Source organism: Nelumbo lutea, chromosome 4 (assembly GCF_056320005.1).
Source record: "Nelumbo lutea isolate HS-2025 chromosome 4, American lotus-T2T, whole genome shotgun sequence".
In the NCBI taxonomy this organism is placed as follows: Eukaryota; Viridiplantae; Streptophyta; class Magnoliopsida; order Proteales; family Nelumbonaceae; genus Nelumbo; species Nelumbo lutea.
Genome location: NC_142687.1, coordinates 31344275 through 31366170, shown reverse-complemented (window position 1 = coordinate 31366170; position 21896 = coordinate 31344275). Strand labels below are relative to the sequence as shown.

The 21896-nt window shown below is 39.1% G+C and overlaps 1 protein-coding gene across 10 annotated transcripts in view; it reads right to left on the bottom strand.

Annotated features, from left to right (window-relative positions):
* Window positions 1–1523: 1523 nt before the first annotated feature.
* LOC148854983 (DNA ligase 6-like) overlaps window positions 1524–21896 on the bottom strand; it is a 113069-nt gene continuing 92696 nt past the window's right edge. For 7 of the 10 annotated variants that reach the window (XR_016094889.1, XR_016094887.1, XR_016094886.1 and 4 more), the window contains 8 exons: window positions 7209–7258; window positions 4407–4441; window positions 4223–4281; window positions 3988–4149; window positions 3808–3896; window positions 3505–3604; window positions 1974–2091; window positions 1524–1876 (listed from right to left, as the gene is read on the bottom strand). Coding sequence is in view for 4 of the 10 variants with exons in the window: in XM_088941212.1 (XP_088797338.1) it covers window positions 1686–1876; window positions 1974–2091; window positions 3505–3604; window positions 3808–3896; window positions 3988–4149; window positions 4223–4281; window positions 4407–4441; window positions 7209–7258 (804 nt within the window). In the remaining 6 variants the exon portion in view is untranslated. Of the gene's footprint in view, window positions 1877–1973; window positions 2092–3504; window positions 3605–3807; window positions 3897–3987; window positions 4150–4222; window positions 4282–4406; window positions 4442–7208; window positions 7259–21896 lie in introns of those variants that run through there. The other 3 variants (XR_016094885.1, XR_016094890.1, XR_016094888.1) reach the window with 3 other exon arrangements.

Below are 21896 nucleotides of genomic sequence, written 5' to 3'. Positions count from 1 at the left end.
TTCACCCCATTTCCTTCCTTTGGGGTTATAGATGTATTTTCCTGATTTCTCTTTCTGCAAGAATTTCTTAACAATCATTAAAAGGGGTTTGGAGTTGAGTCTCCCCCCATTCCCTCTCTTAGTATTGAGGCTGTGTACCCCTTTCTTGGGAGCAACAAAATTATATCTATCTATATATCTATCTATGTAAACCATATGCACATCCATATATGCGGTCACACAATGGGGGTATAAATATTATATGCATAGTTGGTACACATCATAGTGTTATGAAAGCATGTTTCATAATACTCAAAACAAATGCGAACATGTACTTTTGAAAGTATAAAAGTACTTCTAAAAAGTCAACCAAAAAATGACTTTAATTTGGATATGCTTTGAATACTATTATACATTGAGGTCGTAATTTGCAATATTCTATAATTTATCCTCTTACCTAAATATTTAACCTAGATTTTTGTTGACAATTACCAGTTTATTAGGACTTCTATAAATTAGAGGTGCAAGTCAAGTACTTGGTTTCAAGAATTTACACTAGATTGGAGCAGACCATTAGGATGGTCCAGATTAATCTTATGCCCTGTTCACTTTTCAGTAAGATACTTACCTGGGCAAATACCCAGGTAAGTGTTTCCCAAGAAAGACTTACCCGGATAATTGCATTTACCCATGTAAATAAGGCAATGGCCATCTTAATCATAAAAATTCCATTATTGAAAGGGGCATTTTTGTCCCATCCACGTATTGACGACTTTTCCTTAGGTGGAAAAGTTAATTTACCCACCTAGAAGATAGGTATCACTTACCAAGAAAATAAGCTTTTACCGGTCCCCACATAAATCTGAAAAATGAACATGGGTTTCTTGGTCAATGAAATTAAAATCCCATTGACCAACTTTCTCCCTCTCAAAATCCCAAAAAAGAACATCCCCTTAGGCCTTAGTAAATTATTCTGATGTTGGGAATTAATTGGTTGATCTTAGGGTGCTATTTTGATGGTCCAAATTTTATATGTTATTTGGTATTTCACTTTATTTGATTGTATTTTATAGAATTAAAAAATTACTTGAATGATTGGGATTGGTCATTGGTAGGGGTGGATTCGGGATGAGCCGAGCCAAATATCTAACTATCTGAGATAAACTCACCAATAAAGTATGAGGGTTGAGCTCAAGTTCGGCTTGAGTCAAAAGCTCGTAAGCTTGAGCTTGGCTAGTCTCAAGCTCGATTGTGAGCCAAATGTTTTATAAAAATAAAAAATTAAGAATTATAAAATCTAGTTATTATTATATATAAAAAATAAAAATATTATATATATAATACTTTTATATTCATTATATGTGTATATATATGTATATGTATATTTATATGTAGACATGTGTGTGTATACATACATATATGTATGTATACATATACACATGTATGTATGTGCGTATACATACAAAAGCTCGATAGGGCTCGAGCTTTTCACGAGCCAAGCTCGAATAACTCGTGAAAAGCTCAACTCGTGGCCATACTAGTCATTGGTGGAAATCTTGGTTACTCATACATATAGACAACAAATGTGTGATTTCGTAATTGCCCATTCACTAAAAGTGGGTGAATGTGGGGTTTAGGTGGTCAAGTGATAAACCTCCCAAACTAGAGGGGGGGGGGGGGGATGTGGGGTTTACCTAAAGCAAAATTCAATCTTTGATGTCAACATCCATCTTCCGGGTCTGAGAATGAAACATGTCAGCTATATCTTCAGATGTGCTACATTCCTCTGGTTTTCTATCCAATACAGAGCGGATGAATCTTGGAAATCTGATAGAGATACCACGAGATGGATGAACCAGACCAACTGCAGCTTGATGAACTGGTGAAACTGTAAAGTCTACAAAAATACATGTATCAGGGAAATCTGATAAGACACCTAAATATATCAAAAAGCTACCTTAGAGTGAAAACTTCATAACAGGGACTGCGTTTACCTGCACCTCTTATTTCCCAAACAAGTTCTGGAGAAAACCACAAATCGGGTACCTCAGACGTTTGGTAGTAAGGAGGCTTTTTGAATAGAATTTTTTCACCAGAGAAGAACTCTTTCATCTGCAATTCAGTTTGAGTAAGAACTAATTATGAGATATTGAAAGATTTCAAGCAGAAAATGCATATTGAGTTGACATTCTGAAAAGGGTCATCGCCCAATGTTGCTCCCAGCTATATGCTTGGGAGGGGTGGACTAGATATAGACCTAACCTTTGGCATTTTGTGCACAAAGCGGTCACTCTTAGTCTTGAACCGTTGTCCTCACACTTGTTAGTCTGAGGTTTTACAATTGCACCAAGAAATAACCCTTTTGCAAACAACAATTAAGCAAGTATTAGAACTAAACTTGCAGATAGCCATCCTGAAGAGTAGCAATGTACATGTAAAATGACCAGCTAAAATATCATGTACAGCCCAACGCTTCCAGTGTCACTATCAAGCATTGTTATGTAAACCTGTTCATGGGCCGGGCCAGGCTTTCACTTGTCACTAATGAAAATATACTAGGCCCGAGCCCGAGCCCGAGCCCGGCCCGACCAACGGGCCTATAACTTGGGCCCGAGCTCGGCCCTGGTAAAAAGCCCGAAACCCGAGCCCGAAGCCCGACCTAATTGAAAAAAAGAACAATTTTCCCTATTCAAATTAGAATTAAAAATTCAGATAGTATTTTTTTTCTATTTAAATGAGCAATGGGCCTACAAGATGGTATTTTTCCCTTTCTTTTATATTTTAAAACACAATTTTACATTCTTAAATCAAAAAAAATTATTCAAACGGACATAATCACATAATTAATTTTAAGTTTAACATTAGGTCGGGCCGGGCTATTTTGACAAAACCCAAGCCCGACTCGAATTTATTGCGGGCCGGGCTTTTTGGCCCGAATTTAAGCCCGCGGGCCTATAAGCATGTTCAAGCCCATCCAGGGGTCGGGCCGGGCCAGGCTGGCCCGTTGGGCTACCCGGCCCATGAACAGGTCTATTGTTATGTAATACTGTGGAGCATGGAACCTCTAATGCAGTTGGCTTCATAGCATTGTCTTATGAATGCTAGTCCTCAGCCATTTATTATCCAATTTGTGACCAACTGAAGGAATGAGAAGTACCTATGAGTTCTCCTAACACCCAGAGATGGAAAAGCTCCTTCCCAGTTATGGTCATCATCTCAACTCAAGCCTATATGGGGTCAGCTACAGAAATCTTATTCACCCATTTCACTCTGTTCAGTAGCATATCCATTGTTAAATTGTGGAGCCTTAAATCATATCTCACTACTTCAACCCCATGTCCTTTTTGGTCTGCCCCTATCTCTTCTAGACCCTTCAACTTGTAAGAGGTCTAATTAGAGGGTGGAGAGTAGAGAGAGAGATCAGGTATATGTAAATAACTCCAATTCTGAACACACCTAGCCTTCTTCCATATACCAAAAAAGAATAGAAAGAATTTTCATTAGGTAAATTATAATTCTATTTACCTCTACATAGAAAGAATCAGAGAATCCAGACATTACACGACAAACACTTTGGAATTCTTCAGTATCAGGGTTGTAACATGCCATAAGGAAAGGACTGTACCTGAAAAAAAAAAAAAAAAAACTAACCAAAATCAGGGCTAGTTGCAGTTCTCCTAAAACAAAGGATATCCTCATAAAGTCAGCACAGCAGACAGCAAAGAGAAAGGTTCTTTTAGTTCTTTATGACTCCCCTTTTTCCTTTCTCTTTTGTATGTATTCACATGTACATGTGTGTAGATTGAAAAAGGTGGGGGAGGTCATTACCATCCTGCTTTTCTCCCATTCCCATGCCAAGCACCAATAGGAACCAAATCAAGAGAATCATTCAGTCCATCCACATAATCTCGCTTAACCTGGAAAGAAAACATTGCTTTATTTTTTTGTTCTTTTCCACCATTAATTCCTTAGAAATCTAAAAGAAATTATCTTTCAGCTTGGAAAAACCTTCAACCATGTTTCGGTACGCTTTGATGCAGCATATCCAGCATCAACATCTAGAGACTTCACCATGATTCCTTCACATGAAGAGTTGAGTGCATCCTCCAAGAACAAGTTTATTTTTGTTAATGAGGCCTGGTTACTCAAATAAGCGTCTTCTGCTTCCACCTAAAATTTGGTTGAATAAGATACAATAATTTCCACACGGAAATCAATGACATAAACAGCCAAGGGTACTTACTGTTATTTCCTTTGCATATTCAAAATGACCCAACTTGTCACAAAACAAATCCTTCAAATCTGTGATGCTCTCAAAAACAAGTAAAGAAGGTAAGCTGTCAGATTTAGAATTTATGATGATAAGGAATTCTTTCCTAGTTATATGAAATATGATTTTTTTTCCTAGTAAGAAGGGGGGAACATACATTTTTGTCTTTGACGCAAAGGTAAACACAACAACCTGTAAATAAGAAATCTGTTAAGATAACCTGATACAAACTCATTCTATGATTATATTAAGTTAGTTCCATTTTAAATACTGTACAATAAATCATATTATCCTACTCATTTGAGATTTTGCAACAGATAATGAGAACAACTTTTGAATATGATTCTATTTTTGCTAGGAAAAGTAACCAACAAATGTAGTCAAAAAGAAAATATATGAATTCCAATACATGACAAATAAGAATCAACAACAGGAACAATTAAAGATTGTGAAGTGCCTCTTGACTTTTTTGATCAGTAACAAACCAACTTTGTTAATTAATATGCCAAGAATGCTGTACAAGAGAGAGAAGCCAAAGCTTCCCTAAGCATAGGGCCAATCCCTGATGTTCGCCCCATCTTTCTTTTCTTATTTTACAGATTCCCTCGTTAGGGTACCACTTCTCAAAATAATTGCTCTCTACCCATTCCATGTCTTGTAAGTACATCAGACATACTATTGGCTGATCTTGAAGTCCACCTATATGTGACTCCAGGCTCTATAGGAAACCTCTCAATTTTCTCCAATCTCTTGGCTGTAAATGCCAGGATTTTAAACAGACAAGTAATAAATTGGGGGGGGGGGTCACTAATATTGACCTAACTAAGGTAATTCCACAACACAGAGAGATGTAGTTTTACTTCAAGCTGCAAGGTTCTTTGACAATCTATCCTAAACCAGGTTACAAAACCAGCTATATTTAGGTGAACCTCCTAGGGCATCCCTAAATGGATAAAAGGCCAATTGACCATCAAACAACCCAGCATACTAGCACGTTTCCTTAATTCAGTGTCTTCCATGATAATACTGGCCAAACAGCTTTTGCTGAAGTAGTTTTTTGATTTGAGATACTCTCAATGCACTTGATTAAAAGCATTAAGTTCCTTGCTCCTATCCTCCTGTTCTTACCAAAGATTACAAAGTGCTTCTAGATTAAATGTGCTAAATATTTCTAATTTGTGCCTAAGTTCCATGGAACAAGAAAGATATAGCAGAATTTGGTCAGAAATGGAAATATACCAAAGTGGCACAAAATCTAGAAATAAGGGACAAAATTGGAGAAACCAATGTTGTCAAAGCTGATTGCCACCGGGATGAACCACATAGAAGTTGAGGCAAGGCAGTTCCATGGACTTTAAAGTAACTGCTTTTATTATTTTCACACACAGACATGCCCTAAAGGCAAGGGATGACCACATAAAGAGAACGGAGATCAACTAAACATTTTCCCCAACACCACTTTTCCCACCACATAAGCAATGCCATTGCCTACTCTTGGCTTCCATTTGACAGAAGAGTTCAATCTGGAGTCTACAATAGATGATCATATGGTTCACAAAATCAATTGAAAATGGTAGAGCCACATTAAATTAAGAGCCTCATAAACCCATGAAATGACAGCCTCAGGGAACGAAGCATGTTAAGAGTTCAATCTGATAGGGTTAACAATACCAACTGCCTTGAAAAAAGTAGCATTCTGTTTGTCTAATCTTGGAATACATAGCAATAACTTGTCAGAAGTTATGTTCTCTTTATTTATTTAAGTGGAGGATGTTTCTTTTTAGTTGTATTTTCTATTTCTTTTATTATTTAAGAAAGGGAAGCATTAAGTTCGATCTCTTCTGTTCTTTAGCGCTACCTTCTCCTCTCCATTCTTCTATTCCTGCTTAGAAGAATTCATTCCTGTCCACCCCTTGTTTTGCCAACAAATCGGCAAGCTCATTTGCTGATCTATGCACCTATCTTACTTCTATCATTCTGTCCCGCATCAATAATTTGATCTCCTTCATTATGTTCCTGTGTCCCCATGGTGCCAACTCTTGATTTTTTTAACCACTGTACCACTACTTTGGAATCACCTTTAAAATCAGATTCTGTAAATTACAGATTTTGCCACCCTAGGGCCTTGTACAACTGCACTTATTTCTGCCTCTATGGAATTTCCTCTTCCATGGCTTGGGTAGAGAGAATGCTGCTACTATTTTCCAAGTTCTTACAATGTCATCTGCTCCAAAAGGATGAAACAAGGTTAAGATTTTCACCCAATGAACATTTTACAGAAAGAAATTATGAGAATCTAATTTTAAAAGGTGACTCTAAAGTATCTTTGCTTCTCCAATCTCTTTGCTTTTTAAGTACTAAATATCTTTCTGGGTTCAAGAGAAAAGCAAAGAGATACTTTGGGTTAAGAAATATATTATGTGAAATTTTTGAGTTTAAATTATCTTGTTTTATTTGTAACCGACTGAATAAAGTTTTATTTAACTTTAGAAAGCATCATAAATCAATATATCTTTGGATTTTATTTTTTCACAAATATAATGCTGTCTAGATGAGGCGTACACCTAACCAAATTGAGGCATAAGGTGGTGAGGCATACACCTCACAGAATTTAGGCATAAGCCTCTGGCCACATTCACAAGGTCCTCAAGCAAGGTGGTTTGGCACCACCTCAGCTTGGCACCTTTTAAAACCATGTTTGGTGCAACCGAACTTATACTTGAAGGTTCCACCATTTGTTTTCTATAACATGTATATTAGTAATTTTGTATGTCTCTGCAAGCTGTGCAAACTGTTTTTTCTGTAAGTTTAATAACAAAATAACAAAATCATTATTCTAATTTTCCATGTTCACTGTAATAGATATAAATCTTATAGAACACTGGTCTAGTAAAAACATAATAGTTCAACCAAAATATGTTGAATATCAATCTTGAAAACAATCAGTCTAGATGATTACTGTTCTCCGTTAGCAAACATGATGTCAAAGGCAAAAACACAAATGTCAACCTGCATAGCAAAACAAAATCACAAAGTTATCCACAAGTATAATAAACTTGAGAAGCCTTTACAGGAAAATGCATAATAGATATATTAATGAGCATTGACGAAGAGGTAGTTGCCTAATTATAGTAACAAGGAAGGGTAAAAGGGAAACCATGCATAGGTGAAATACAGAAAGATAATCAAGATCCCCACCAACCAGGGTGGGGGAATGTGTGCATCTCTGTGGGATGAAGATAGCAAGCTACTTCATATATAAAGTAAAGCAAATTGATCAAAGCACAGCTACATGAATCCTGTCCTGCCATACTAGTAGTATGTAAGAGAGAATGGGGAACATGAAAAAAATAAGGAAAACAAATACAAAGGAGATAAGATCATAATGTGCAATGTCGGTTTTCCCATTTCTCCTTTCAGCCGAGAAGGACCCAAATTAAGGGGTCATTTGATAACAGCTGAAGTGGCTTAATTGAATGATTTTATTTTGTCCTTATGACAGTGATAAAAGGTTCTATCCCATCATCAACTATATGGGATTGACTATACGAATCCTGTTTCACCAATCCATTCTATTTAAAGCCATACCCACTATTAAACTATTAGTGCTTAAATCATTTCTTACTAATTCTACTCATGCCCTTTTTGGTCTACCCCGAGCTCTTCTAGCCCCTTCAATGTGTAACAAATCACTTCTTCTAACTGGCGCAGTTGGCGGTCTTCTATGCACATGCCCAAGCCATCTTAATCTACTCTCTCTCATTTTATCACCTATTGGAGCTACTCCTACGTTCCTATGGATATCTTCATTCCTAATCCTATCCTTTCTATTTTTCCACTCATCCTTCTTAGCATTTGCATTTTTGCTACATCCATTTTCTAGATACATTGTTTCTTAACTGCCCAATAGTCTGCTCCAAATGCCCCCTCCATTTTGCCCATCTTGCTTTAATTCTTTGGGTGACATCCCCCACAATCACTCCCTTGTTATGAATTATTGAACCAAGGTATTGGAAATTGTCACATTGAGTTATCTTTTGGTCTCCAATCCAAAGTGTATCTTGATTTACACTCTTATTATTACTAAATTTGCATGTCATATACTTTGCTTTAGTCCTACTTATTTTAAAACCTCTTGTTTCTAAGGCATTTGTCCATAAGCTTAATTTTGCATTTAATCCTTCATTAGTTTCATCAATTAAAACAATGTCATCCACAAATAACATGCACCATGGAACTTCCTCTTGAATATGTTTAGTCAATTGATCCATGATCGATGCAAATAGATATGGGCTAAGTGCTGAACCTTGGTGAAGACCCATAGTAATTGTAAAATCTTAAGTCTCTCCCATTGGTGTTCTAACATTAGTTGTTGCCCCTCGTACATATCCTTAATTAGGTCTATATACCTATTTTGAATCCCTTTCTTTTCTAAGACCCACCATATTATGTCTCTAGGAACTCTATCATATGCCTTTTTTAGATCAATGAACACCATATGAAGATCTTTCTTTTTCTCTTTTAACTTTTCTATCAATCGTCTAAAAAGAAATATAGGCCCTGTTTGGCAACGTTTCACGTGTTCCTGGTGTTCTCATGGAGCAAAAACATGTTTGGTATAAGAAAAAAAACAAGGTGTTCTCGTGTGAGAACATCACCCAAAGAGAAAAAGTGGTGCTCCCAAAGAATGCGCTCCCAGGGAACGTGCCACTCCCACGACGTCAACCCCTATTAACGAACAAGTGTTAACAACTCCCACGTGAGAGAAGGGGTATTTTGGGTATTTCACACTAAATGTTAGAAAGAAGCCCTACCAAACATTTTCGTTCGATAGCGAATTCCTCTACCTTGCCACTGCAAATCTCAGAGGAAGGAGGGACTCCCTTGGCTCCAATTGGACAGCGAGCGAACAGTAGAAAGCACCGGTGACATTTCTGTCCAGGAATGCAACAATAGGTATGTTGTCTCGTCACCGTACTTGGTTTTGTATTGTGTGCTCTGTTTTAAACCCACCTTTTCTCTGGCTAGATTCACCTGAATTCATTTTTGCTCCCACCGCAAAGATGAGTTTTAAACAATCTCTAACCGATGCAATGAAATCGTTTTTCTTATATTATTTTGTTTGCATTTGCTATATGTTATGCCAAATGAGTGTGGTTTCTTTTCTAATCCCATTTATGGTTGTGTTATGCCGAACGGGTGGGGTTTCCTCTCTAATCCCATCTTTGTGTTTTGTTATATCTTTTGTTATGTGTTATGAACCTTTGCAAAACTGATGTTAAGAAATAGTTTCACTATCCAAATGCTTTTTGTTCTTGTAGAACAAAAATTCGTTCTTGAAGAACAATTTGCCAAATGTATCTACTACTCCTAAAGAGCGAGAAATAAAATTCTTGTTCTGGAACATGAATTTCGAAAAGAATAGGAACAGGTGGGAACATTGCCAAACAGGGCCATACCTTCCATGGTTGATCTCCCTATCATAAGACCAAATTGGTTCTTTGATACACTTATTTCAAGTCGTAATCTTTGTTTGTTTATTCTCTCCCAAAGTTTTATAGTGTGATTCATAAGTTTAATCCCTTGATAGTTATTACAACTTTTTATATGACCTTTGTAATCAAGTATAGGCACTGTTTCTACTGTAGCTACAGTAGTCTAAACCAGTAAGGAGAAGAAGAAAGAGAAGGAGAAGAAGAAGAAGAAGAGAAGAAGAAGAAGATGAAAGAACTGTCGAACCTGATAGCTAAACCCTATCAGTCGACCTCTTAATAGTGATTAGGCTTCTAATTAAATGTACAAGGACTAAACTGCCCCTACTTAAGTATGGGACAGAGAACCTCTAATAAGACTGCCACATAAGCTCATAACTTAACCAAGGTGAGTTGACTAATCTACCCTTATTCGACTAACTCTAACACTCCCCCTCAAGCTAGAGAATATGTCATATAATCCCAGCTTGTTACATATATAGTTCACTCTCCCTGAGCTTAAGGCTTTTGTAAACAAATTTGCCCATTGATCACCTGAGCTTACATGTCCTGTGCTTATCTCTCCAGTAAGAACCTTCTCCCTCACAAAGTGGCAATCAATCTCTATGTGCTTTGTTCTCTCATGAAAAACAGGGTTGGATGAGATATGGAGCGCAGCTTGATTGTCATAGTACAACTTCATAGGTTTATCCATGTGGAACCTGATTTCTTGTAGGAGATTCCTCAACCACACTAATTCACATGTAGTGTGTGCCATGGCTCTGTACTCGACTTCAGCACTGCTTCTAGCCACAACCGTCTGCTTTTTACTCTTCCACGCCACAAGATTTCCTCCAAGAAATGTGCAGTAACCTGTAGTAGATCTTCTATCAGACACAGAGCCCGCCCAATCTGCATCCGTGTACCCAACTACTTCAAGTTTTACTCCTGGTTTATACAATAGCCCACGGCCCGGAGCTCCCTTCAAATATCTTACAATTCTAAGAACTGCATCCCAGTGAGATATACGAGGGTTCTGCATAAATTGGCTCACCACACTGACTGCAAAGGAGATGTCTGGTCTCGTGATAGTCAAATAGTTCAGCTTCCCCACTAGTCGTCTATACCTTCCAGGATCATCAAATATTTCCCCTGTATCATTGCTCAACTTAACATTTGGTTCCATAGGAGTCTCAGCCGGCTTTGCACCTAACAGTCCTGTTTCGTCCAATTGATCGAGAACATATTTTCTTTGGCACAGGTTTACACCTTGTCTTGATCTAGCAACTTCTATACCCAAGAAATACTTCAATGTCCCAAGGTCTTTTGTTTGAAAATGATTTTGCAGAAAGACCTTGAGTTTGTCGATCCCCAATTTGTCACTGCCAGCTATGACAATATCATCCACATAGACCACTAATAAAATCTTTCCAGCTTGTGAGTCATAGTTAAACACTAAGTGATCAACCTGGCATTGTTTCATTCCAAAATTCTTCACCACTTCACTAAACTTCCCGAACTAAGCATGAGGCGATTGTTTTAACCCATTAATTGCCTTTTTCAGTCTGCACATCTTACTAGCCTCCCCCTGAGCAACAAACCCAGGTGGCTGCTCCATATATACCTCCTCTATAAGGTCACCATGAAGGAAGGCATTTTTTATGTCAAGTTGAAATAAGGGCCAATCATGCATAACTGCCAGGGAAATTAACACACGGACAGAGCTAATCTTAGCCACTGGAGAGAAGGTCTCCATATAGTCCACTCCATACAACTGTGAATACCCTTTAGCAACAAGTCTGGCTTTCAGACACTCCACACTATCATCTGGCAAGTATTTAACAGTATACACCCATTTACAACCCACAACATGCTTACTAGGAGGAAGAGTAGTGAGTTCCCACGTGTGAGTATGCTGAAGAGCAGAGAGTTCCTCCTCCATTGCCTGCCTCCACCCAGGTGAACTAAGAGCCTCTTGGACATTGTTAGGTATGGAAATAGATGACAATAGTGAAACAAACTGGCGATGTGAGGTGGAAAGGCGAGATACTGAAACAAAATTGGAAATGAGATGGAGAGTAGAACTACGTTTACCTTTTCGTAAGGCAATGGGTAGGTCAAGTCCTGAAGGTTCAGCAACAGGAGCAATGACAGGATCCGCGGACAAGGTAGAAGCTGGAGGAGGGGTCGGTGTCGTTCGACGTGTATACACTTGCCAAATTGGTGGTCGTTCAGTAAGGATCTACACTGGATGAGGTGACGAGTCAACTCCTATAGGAACACTCGGAACGGTATCACTGACCGGAAGAGGAAGAGGAAGTAATGGTGGAGACGAAGATGCTTCGGTTCCTGAGAAGAAGGGAATAGACTCAAAAAAGGTGACATCAAGACAGACATAGCACTTCCGAGTAATGGGATTGTAACACTTGTACCCTTTTTGAGTCTGAGAGTAGCCAAGAAAGACACTTAATGGAGCGTGCATCCAACTTGTCTATTCCAGAACTCAGATTGTGAACAAAGCACACACAGCCAAAGATACGAGGTGTTAATGGAAAGGGAGACAAGGTGGAGAACAAGATAGAGAAGGGAGACCGACCATGAAGAATAAAGGAGGGCATCCGATTAATGAGGAAACACGCAGTAAGTACAACATCACTCCAAAACCGTTTAGGAACACTCATATGATGAAGAATAGACCGAGCTATTTCAAGGAGATGACAGTTCTTCCGTTCAACCACCCCATTTTGTTGAGAAGTGGATGCACAAGAAGTTTGATGAATGATGCCATGCTGTTCTAAATACTGTTGAAAGGAATTTAGAAAATATTCACGACCATTATCTGAACGAAGAACTTTGATTGGAACACCAAATTTTGTATGTATTTCAGCATGAAATTATTGAAAAATGGAAAATAATTCACTCATTTCTTTCATTAAATAAATCCATGTCATTCTTGAACAATCATCAATAAAAGTGACAAAATACTTGTAACCATTATAAGACTCTATTTTGATCGGGCCCCAAACATCTGAATGAACCAAAGCAAAAGGACTCAACATATGACTTTCAACTCTAGGAATGAAGGAAACACAATGTTTCCCAAACTTACACGACTCACATTGTAACACTGACAAATGACTCAAAGACGGAACTAGTATCTTGAGTGCCTTGAGAGAAGGATGTCCTAGTCGACAATGCCACTGTAGAGGAGTGAGTGAAGTCTGAAGTGCAACTGATGATCCACCACCGTCAAGGTAATACAATCCACCAGCTTCATGCCCCCCACCAATCTTCTTCCCCGTCCTGAGATCTTGAAAAACACGAGGAAGGGAAAAAAGTAACAGAGTAGTTAAGAGTCTTGGTTAATTTACTAATAGACATAAGATTGAATGGAAACTTAGGGACATATAGAACAGATGATAAAGAAAGAGAAGCCATGTCAGCATTGCCAACACCACAGATGGGAGAGGAACCATTGGCAAGGGTAATAGTTTGAGATGTGGAAGTTTCAGAGAGAGAAGAGAACACACCTGGAGTCCCGGTCATGTGATCAGAGGCTCTAGAGTCAATAATCCAAGGAGAGGTTTTAGATGACAGGCAAGCTATACCTGAGTGGGCAAGAATAGCAGTAGTGTACTGTGAAGTGGACTGAAGGAACCGCTCATACTCATCACGCGGTACACTCACCATCTCCCTTCCGGAAACAGATGTAGATGTGGAAGGAGTTAGGTCTGCCTGTTGATTATCACTGACATAAACCCCACCAGCAACAGCATGATTGGCCCATTTAGAGGGAGGGCGGCCATGAAGATCATAACAGAAATTTACGGAATGTCCTTCCCTGCCACAGTGGGTACACGTCCGTGTAGAGCTGCATTTTTCTTTGCCACGGCCTCCCCTTGAGTCACGACCACCACCACGACCAAATATGGAACCACCACGACCTCCTCGGGAGGCATGTCCTCCCCCTTTCGTACCACGTCCACCTCCTCTGGCTGTCACAAAAGCTGATCTATCAGACTGTGTGGGATTCTTTGTCTGTCCCAAAGAAATCCTACGAAGCCGAGCAAACACTTCCTCAAGTGTAGGAAGGGTAGAGCCCCCCAATATTTGGGTCCTAAATGATTCATACTCTGATTTCAACCCCACTAAGAACCTTGTGACATCTAGTTGTTCTCCCTGTTGTTGCTGAACCTTAACATCTGGAGTGAGAGGATGATAGACATTGAATTCATTTCTGAGGTTCTTCATACTGGCATAGTACTCTTCTAGGGTTTTATTTCCTTGTTGCAGACCAAAGTACTCTTGATAGAGCTGATATACCCTTGTCCCAGAATACAACTTCTTGGCATGTTCCCATATGTCCTTAGCTGTATCTAAGAACAAGAAGTTGGCACTTATTTTGGGTTCCATACTGTTCCATAGCCATGTCATGTTTTGAGCATCCTCCTGTTCCCAATCATCAAACCCTGGAGAGTCAGCCGGTGGTTTATCTTCTTTCACATGCTTCACTTTTCTCTTTGCCTTGAGAAAAACTTCCACCGACTTGGCCCATGGAACATATTTTTCACCATTTAGTTTAATTGAGGTCACCTGTACACCTAGATAGTCAGAGGAAACCACCACACTAGGTTTCTGATCACTACATCCATCTCCCATTGCTGCCATGATACTCTTTCAATGCTGCCTCTAATCTGAATTCCCAATCACCAACTAAGTGCTGCTGTCAAGAGTTTGATGTTCCAAAACCTACAGCAGTCCCTAAAAACAATGATAGATACACACACCTTTGTTCTTATCCACACCACTACTGATTTCACAAAAAAAAAAAAAACACAGACTACACCGACATTAATTCAGCACTTACTAACCACATGCAAGCTCTCTTACAACTACTCAACAGAGTTTGTGCATCACAAGCACCACCACACAGCCATAGCTGTCACACACACTACAGAAACGCTTTTAAGAGGGCACCACAAGACCAACAAAAACTCAACTAATACCATTGCATTACACCTTGCACCATTCGGCCACCTACAGTAGCAGCCCTTACACCATTTGGTCACTGTAAACACAGCCTGTTCTTGGAATTTTTCCAAGAACCAGGGCAACAACCAACCTAGTTCTCTAGGTTCTGATCAGTCCTCTCAAGTTCTTAAAGATTTTCTACCCAGAAATACCAACAGCACACAGAGGAGAGATAACCAACCTTCGTTTGAGAGCTTCAGTCAACCATTCACTGCTGAAGTTGTTTTCTTAGGAAAGGAGGTTCTGTGCACCAGAAAAAAGAAGAGCTGTGATGTTTCAGGCCTGGTACGAACCACTTTTCTCCATTGACAGCCCAGAGAATAAAAGGAGAGAACTGAAGCACGAACTGAAGTTGTCACGAACTGAAACAGGTCACGAACTGAAGTTGTCACGCTCTGATACCATGTTTCTACTGTAGTGAAACAGGTCACGAACTGAAGTTGTCACGCTCTGATACCATGTTTCTACTGTAGCTACAGTAGTCCGAACCAGTAAGGAGAAGAAGAAAGAGAAGGAGAAGAAGAAGAAGAAGAGAAGAAGATGAAAGAAATGTCGAACCTGATAGCTAAACCCTATCAGTCGACCTCTTAATAGTGATTAAGCTTCTAATTAAATGTACAAGGACTAAACTGCCCCTACTTAAGTATGGGACAGAGAACCTCTAATAAGACTGCCACATAAGCTCATAACTTAACCAAGGTGAGTTGACTAATCTACCCTTATTCGGCTAACTCTAACAGGCACCATATCATTGTTTTTCTAATCATTAGACATCTTTTCTTTCACTGTCTTATTAAATAGCTTGGTGATAAAATGGCCATATAATAAAGCTATTAGGCCTATACTAATTAACCAAACATAACATCCAGCTGTTATGAAGTGCATAACCTACTTAGTGACTCATTCAATAAAATACAAAGTAATAGGCCATTCAGTTCAACCACTTAACCATTTAATAAATAGCCCCTGAACTAGTAAAGTAAATCATATTGAGTGGTTGTAGTAAGGGCACCTTAAGAGTGGTAAGGATTATAAATAAGATCCTTAACATACTCATATACTTTCATTTCAAGAAACTATATAATTATAGTTATGCTTCAGTTTAAGACCCATCTAGAACCAACTATGTTCTTTAGAATTTGGACAACTATAGAACACCCTTAAAAACATCAACTAACAAAGTTTTGTTTGATAAGAAAAGTTTTGTGCTTATTTCATGTACTATATTTACTTGTATCACATATCAAAACCTAGTGACAAAATGTTGTGACCAGTTTTTTATCAACGGTGATGAGCATTGGATAGGTAATTCAAAAATGTCATAATCAGAAATCTTTTTTTGATGAATGTCAAAACCAATAATAATCTTTCATCAATGGATTTGATTATTTGGGGTTTTAGGGATCTCCTTAAGAAAGTGTTTTGGTTAACAAGGAATATGACAATGAAAGTCCAATGGGTAAAGAAGGTCAGCAAATGAGATGGCTGACTCTCTTGCAAAACAAGGGGTTAATAAGGATTCTTTGTTCTAGGATACTTTGTAATTGATTGCAGCCTCATTTCTCTTTGGTTGGATGTAATTTTGTATTAAGAGTGAGACTGCATCTCATACCTCTATCTGGGATACTTGTAATAGACCTATCTTTTGATTAATGAATAAAATGTTTCAATTATAAAAAAAAAACCAATAATTTGTCATCAACAGTGAAGAGCTTTGGATAAGTAGTCAGGACCATTACTTAATGTCAGCCCCAGCTGTCCAGGGTCTTGCAAGGGGTACACTAGATACACACCAAACATTTGGCATTTTTTTTTTCTTTTTAGGCAAAAAGTGGCCACTCTTCGACTTGAACCCACATTATACTAAGGCATGGTCCCTATGGATGTACTTTTAGTTGATTGACCAAAATAAAGGGCTTAAATGATTCTCTCTCTCTCTCTCTCTCTCTCTCTCTATATATATATATATATATATATATATATATATATCTTTTGATTAATGAATTAAATGTTTCAATTATAAAAAAACCAATAATTTGTCATCAACAGTGAAGAGCTTTGGATAAGTCGTCAGGACCATTACTTAATGTCAGCCCCAGCTATCCAGGGTCTTGCAAGGGGTGCACTGGATACAGACCAAACCTTTGGCATTTTTTTTCTCTTTTTAGGCAAAAAGTGGCCACTCTTACACTTGAACCCACATTATACTAAGGCATGGTCCCTATGGATGTACTTCTAGTTGATTGACCAGGGCTTAAATGATTTTCTCTCTCTCTCTCTCTCTCTCCCTCTTTCTCTTATATATATATATATATATATATATATATATATATATATATATATATATATAAATGACTATGCAGCTTTGGTCCTCATAGAGGTAAGTTGTCATATGCTAGACATGTAGTCAGTAGGTTGGTGAGGCTAAAGGTAGCAGGGGTGCATGTGGGCCCCACTGGCTTACACAACATAGATAACCTGCTGAAAATTTACTTTGCTCCTTTAAGCAATAATGTTGAAGAACTGTTGCCAAAATTTCACCAACAGCTCATGATGCTTTTGAGAGCAGGAACTAGTGGAGTGTTAAAGATAGGACCTATTTTTACTGGTATGGAAGTTTTGGCCCAGCTATTTGAACAACGTTCTATTCTCTCTTTTTTTTTGAAGATAAATAAAATAAAATTAAAACAGAAAAACAAGATACAAGAAAAGGTGATAAGCAATCACCTGAATGGAAAGGAAAAACACCCAAAGGACATCTAACTAATGCTTAAAACACCCAGATAGGCCAAACCATCCCTGATGTAGTAGGGCTGGAACAAACTATCACAAGACAGAGAGAGAGGAAGAGGGAGTTAGAGAGAGAGTTAGAAAGAGGATAAAGGGTAGGGAAAGAGAAAAGAGAGAGAAAGCCCAAGGAATCACTCCAAGGGGTCCTAGAATAAATCCATATGGCAAACTTGCAAGAGATCTCTAAAGAAATCTTCATTCATTCATTCATTAGCTTCAAAAGGAAGAGAATACATATATTTATAGATTGTGCGGTCGGGAATACTGTTCACCATAATTACAAAAATGCCACTCATTGTCTTGTGCATCAAGAAACACAATAACTTTCTATCTACTAATACAAATAAACTGAAAATTGAAAGACAAGCCCTACTAAACTAGAGGAACAAGATATAGCCCAGGCCCAAAAAATACCCATACTGTCCAAATGTACAAAAATACAGAAAATTTCAGAAAATTCCAAATTTGATTCTTCAGCTCCTGTGTTAATCCCCACAAGGCCAAACCAACAAAATCCAAACCCCATACAATGCGAAAAGAAACGACACTCGAACAAACAAACAAGCACTAACCAACATCCATACAATACCCTAAGCAAACACTCAAGACCCATAGCGAAAACCAAACCCGAATCAACAAATCTACTTGTTAAATTTTTTATTGCAGTCTTCCAGTTTTCTTCTGACTGCACTTTTGAGTTTCTTTACTTTCTTGTTAGGCCCGCAGCCAAACAAACCTCCTTTTATCCTTGCAAAAACCTTTGAAACTGGTATCTGCTGTTGGCTTCTCTTAACCTTCTGAGTTTTGAATCTTCTAACTGTATTTAATGTTCCAACGACTTGATCCATCTTCCGCTTAGAATTCTGACCCCTATCAAGAACACCCTCCCTCTCCAAATCCTCTTCATTCTCCTTAATGTTATTCTCACAGCCTCTGTCAGACTTTTCCACCCCTTGATTTGTTAAATTACTTGAATTGCAATCAACCACTGTGTCATCTTTATTTTCTCTCTTCCCATTTCTTTCCTCCACAGACCTAAAAGCTTCCTTCGGGAACTCCTCCCCTCCTAAGAAAAATAGACCCAGAATTCTGTTAACTTTTTTTCAATGTCACAAGAAGGCCCTGAATTCACCTATTTTTTCAATGTCACAAGTGGCCTCCACCTTTTATGTCTCATCTATCATCGGATCATCCTCGCTTTCCTCCCCTAAATCCTCCCCTGAATCCACTTTCTTTCCCTATTCTCTATTTTCTTCTAAGGGAAAAGTTCTGTATCTTTTCCTTTTATACATTCTGACCCGGCCCCCACTCTTGTTTCCTGCCCCCTCGCTTCCTCCTCCCTCATTCTCTGCTCCTTTCTCCCCTTCCTTCTCCTCCACTAAACCATCATCCCCTTTCCTTCCTCTTTCCCTTCCCACCTCTTCCTCTTCTCTTGTTTCCTCTGCCCCTACAAACCTAATAACCTCAGCTCCTTGACTGCTCTTCCCTTCTTCCCTGATTGCACCTCCAGCTCCTTCCCTCTCATCCCTTATCAGCTCTCGACTTTTTCTTTCTTCCGTTGTTGCTCTTTGCTCTTCCAAATCTCTACTTTTAAATTCTTCCGAAGTGTTGCGAAATATAGAGGGAGAAAAGACTAAGATTTTCTTTATTGATGATTCAAAACATATTGAGCATACACCTTAAATAAGAAAAGATAGGAGACAAACTCCTAGAATTTCTCTCAATCAGGGATTGACTAAATCTTTCCCTTAATCCTAGGATCTGACTTTCCTAAATTTATTCAAATCTCAAATCATATCTTTCTTAATTTGCTGCAAATCCTGTCTTTCTTAATTTGCCGACACTCCCCCTCAAGTTGGTGCAAAGATATCTATCATGCCCAACTTGCTAACCTGAAGTTCAAATGGCTGTCTCAACAAGCCCTTAGTTAAAATATCTGTAACTTGCTGTGTGGTTGGTACAAACGGAGTGCAGATTATTCCTTCTTCAAGCTTCTCCTGTATAAAGTGTCTGTCAATCTCAACATGTTTAGTCCTGTCATGTAGAACCGGATTATGAGCAATGCTGATAGCTGCCTTGTTATCACAATACAGTTTCATAGGAAAGCTCACTGGTATCTTGAGATCTGCCAGCACCCTCTTTATCCAAAGAACCTCACACACTCCTTGAGCCATTGATATGAATTCAGCCTCAACACTACTTCTAGCAACTATACTTTGCTTCTTGCTTCTCCAAGTAACTAAATTGCCCCGAAGAAATGTGTAGTACCCCGAAGTTGACCTTCTATCAGTGATCGAGCCTGCCCAGCCCGCATCTGTATACACCTCAACCCCTCTCTTCTCATTTTTCTTGAAGAGTCCTTTTCCTGGTGTGCCTTTTAGGTACTTAAGAATTCGATACACAACTTCAAGATGTTCTTCGTACGGGGAGTGCATAAATTGACTCACCATGCTCACAGTGAAGGCAATATCAGGATGTGTATGTGACAAGTAAATCAATCTTCCTACCGGCCGTTGGTATCTTCCTGTATCTACTGGAACCCCATCTTTAACTTCTCCAAGTTTAGTATTAACTTCTATCGGAGTGTCTGAAGGTTTGCATCCACTCATTCCAGTTTCTTTCAAGAGATCTAAAATATATTTTTGTTGCGAAACCACAATGCCCTTCTTTGATCTTGCCACTTTCATTCCAAGAAAGTACCTTAGCTGGCCTAAGTCTTAAATCTCGAATTCCTTGGCTAGGCTTTGCTTTAGTCTGCTCATCTCTTCAATATCATCTCCAGTCAAGATTATGTCATCAACATAGACAATCAGAACTGAAACCTTGTCTTTGGTGGATCTTTTTGTGAAAAGAGTATGATCAGATTGTCCTTGACTATATCCTTGACTTTTGACGAACCTCGTGAATCTTTCAAACCAAGCTCTGGGAGATTGTTTAAGTCCATATAGATATTTTTTTAGCTTGCATACCTTAGTTCCAAACTTCTCAGTGAAACTAGGTGGAGGCTCCATATATACTTCTTCTTCCAAGTCTCCATTCAAAAATGCATTCTTCACATCTAGCTGATTCAATGGCCAATCAAGATTAGCTGCAACAAATAAGAGTACTCGAACTATATTTATCTTTGCCACTGGAGAAAAGGTCTCAGAGTAGTCTACTCCATATGTTTGAGTAAAGCCTTTCGCTACTAGGCGAGCCTTGTATCTTTCCAAGGATCCATCTGAGTTGTACTTCAGAGTGAACACCCTTGTATCTCTCCTGGAGGCTCCATTTGGAGCCTTGTATCTCTCCAAAAATAATTCTTCTCCTGGTCTTACCGCAAGTATCAATGATACTTGTATCTCGTCACGGGTCGAACCACGGGGAAAACCTCCTGTTTTCCCTTGTTCCTTCCTGCTCGTGATGAACCTATCTTGGCGCCTTTGGTGATTTGTCCAAGAGATCACCAACTCTCCTAACTCACTCTTTGACTGAATAATTTGATGATTTCATTCAATAAGGGTGTCTCCTTAAATAGGAGATTACAAGAGTCCTAATCTGAGGGAGTCTCTTTGCTGAATAGGGAGACTTCCAGTTCTATCTTGCTAAGGATAAGGTAAGCTAATCCTAATCTGATAACTTACTAACAAGATAAGATAAGAGCAATAGAATAAGATAAGAACAAGAAGATAAGAACAAGCAAGATAAGCTAATCTAATCTGGATGAGACTGCTGCTGCCGAACTGGGTAGACTGAGAATCATTGAATCATTACTGCTGCTGGTGGTATGCGTCCATAACATTACTCCCCTCTTGGACTAAGAGCTTGTCCTCAAGCTCGAATTCCGGGTACGTGGCCTAGAACTCTATCAATGGGATCCATGTGGCTTCGGCCGATGGTAAGTTACACCATTCCACCAAGACTTCAAGAACTCCTCAATTGAAATGAGAGCAGAGGAGAGATTTAGGTTGGGGGACCAATTTGCCATCTTTCAGGGGTGGTAGGGGGGGAACTTGGTCCGGAGGAACACCTGTAAATGGCTTTAGTAAGGAGATGTGGAAAACATCATGAATCCGGCTGGTCGTTGGCAATTCCAGCTGGTAGGCCACACTACCAATCCGTCGCAGAACCTTGAAGGGCCCATAGAACTTAGAGGACAACTTCGGGGCAGCCCTGTGGTGCAAGGAGCGCTGCTGGCAGGGCTGGAGCTTTAACCAAACAAATTGTCCTGGACCGAACGACAGTTCCCGATGGTGCTTGTCATAGGTGAGCTTCATGCGGAGTTGGGCTTGCTGTAAGCGAAGGTGGATGTTGGATAGGAGGGCGTCGCGTTCTTGTAAGGAGTGATCAATTGTGTCCAAACGAGTAGAACCAGG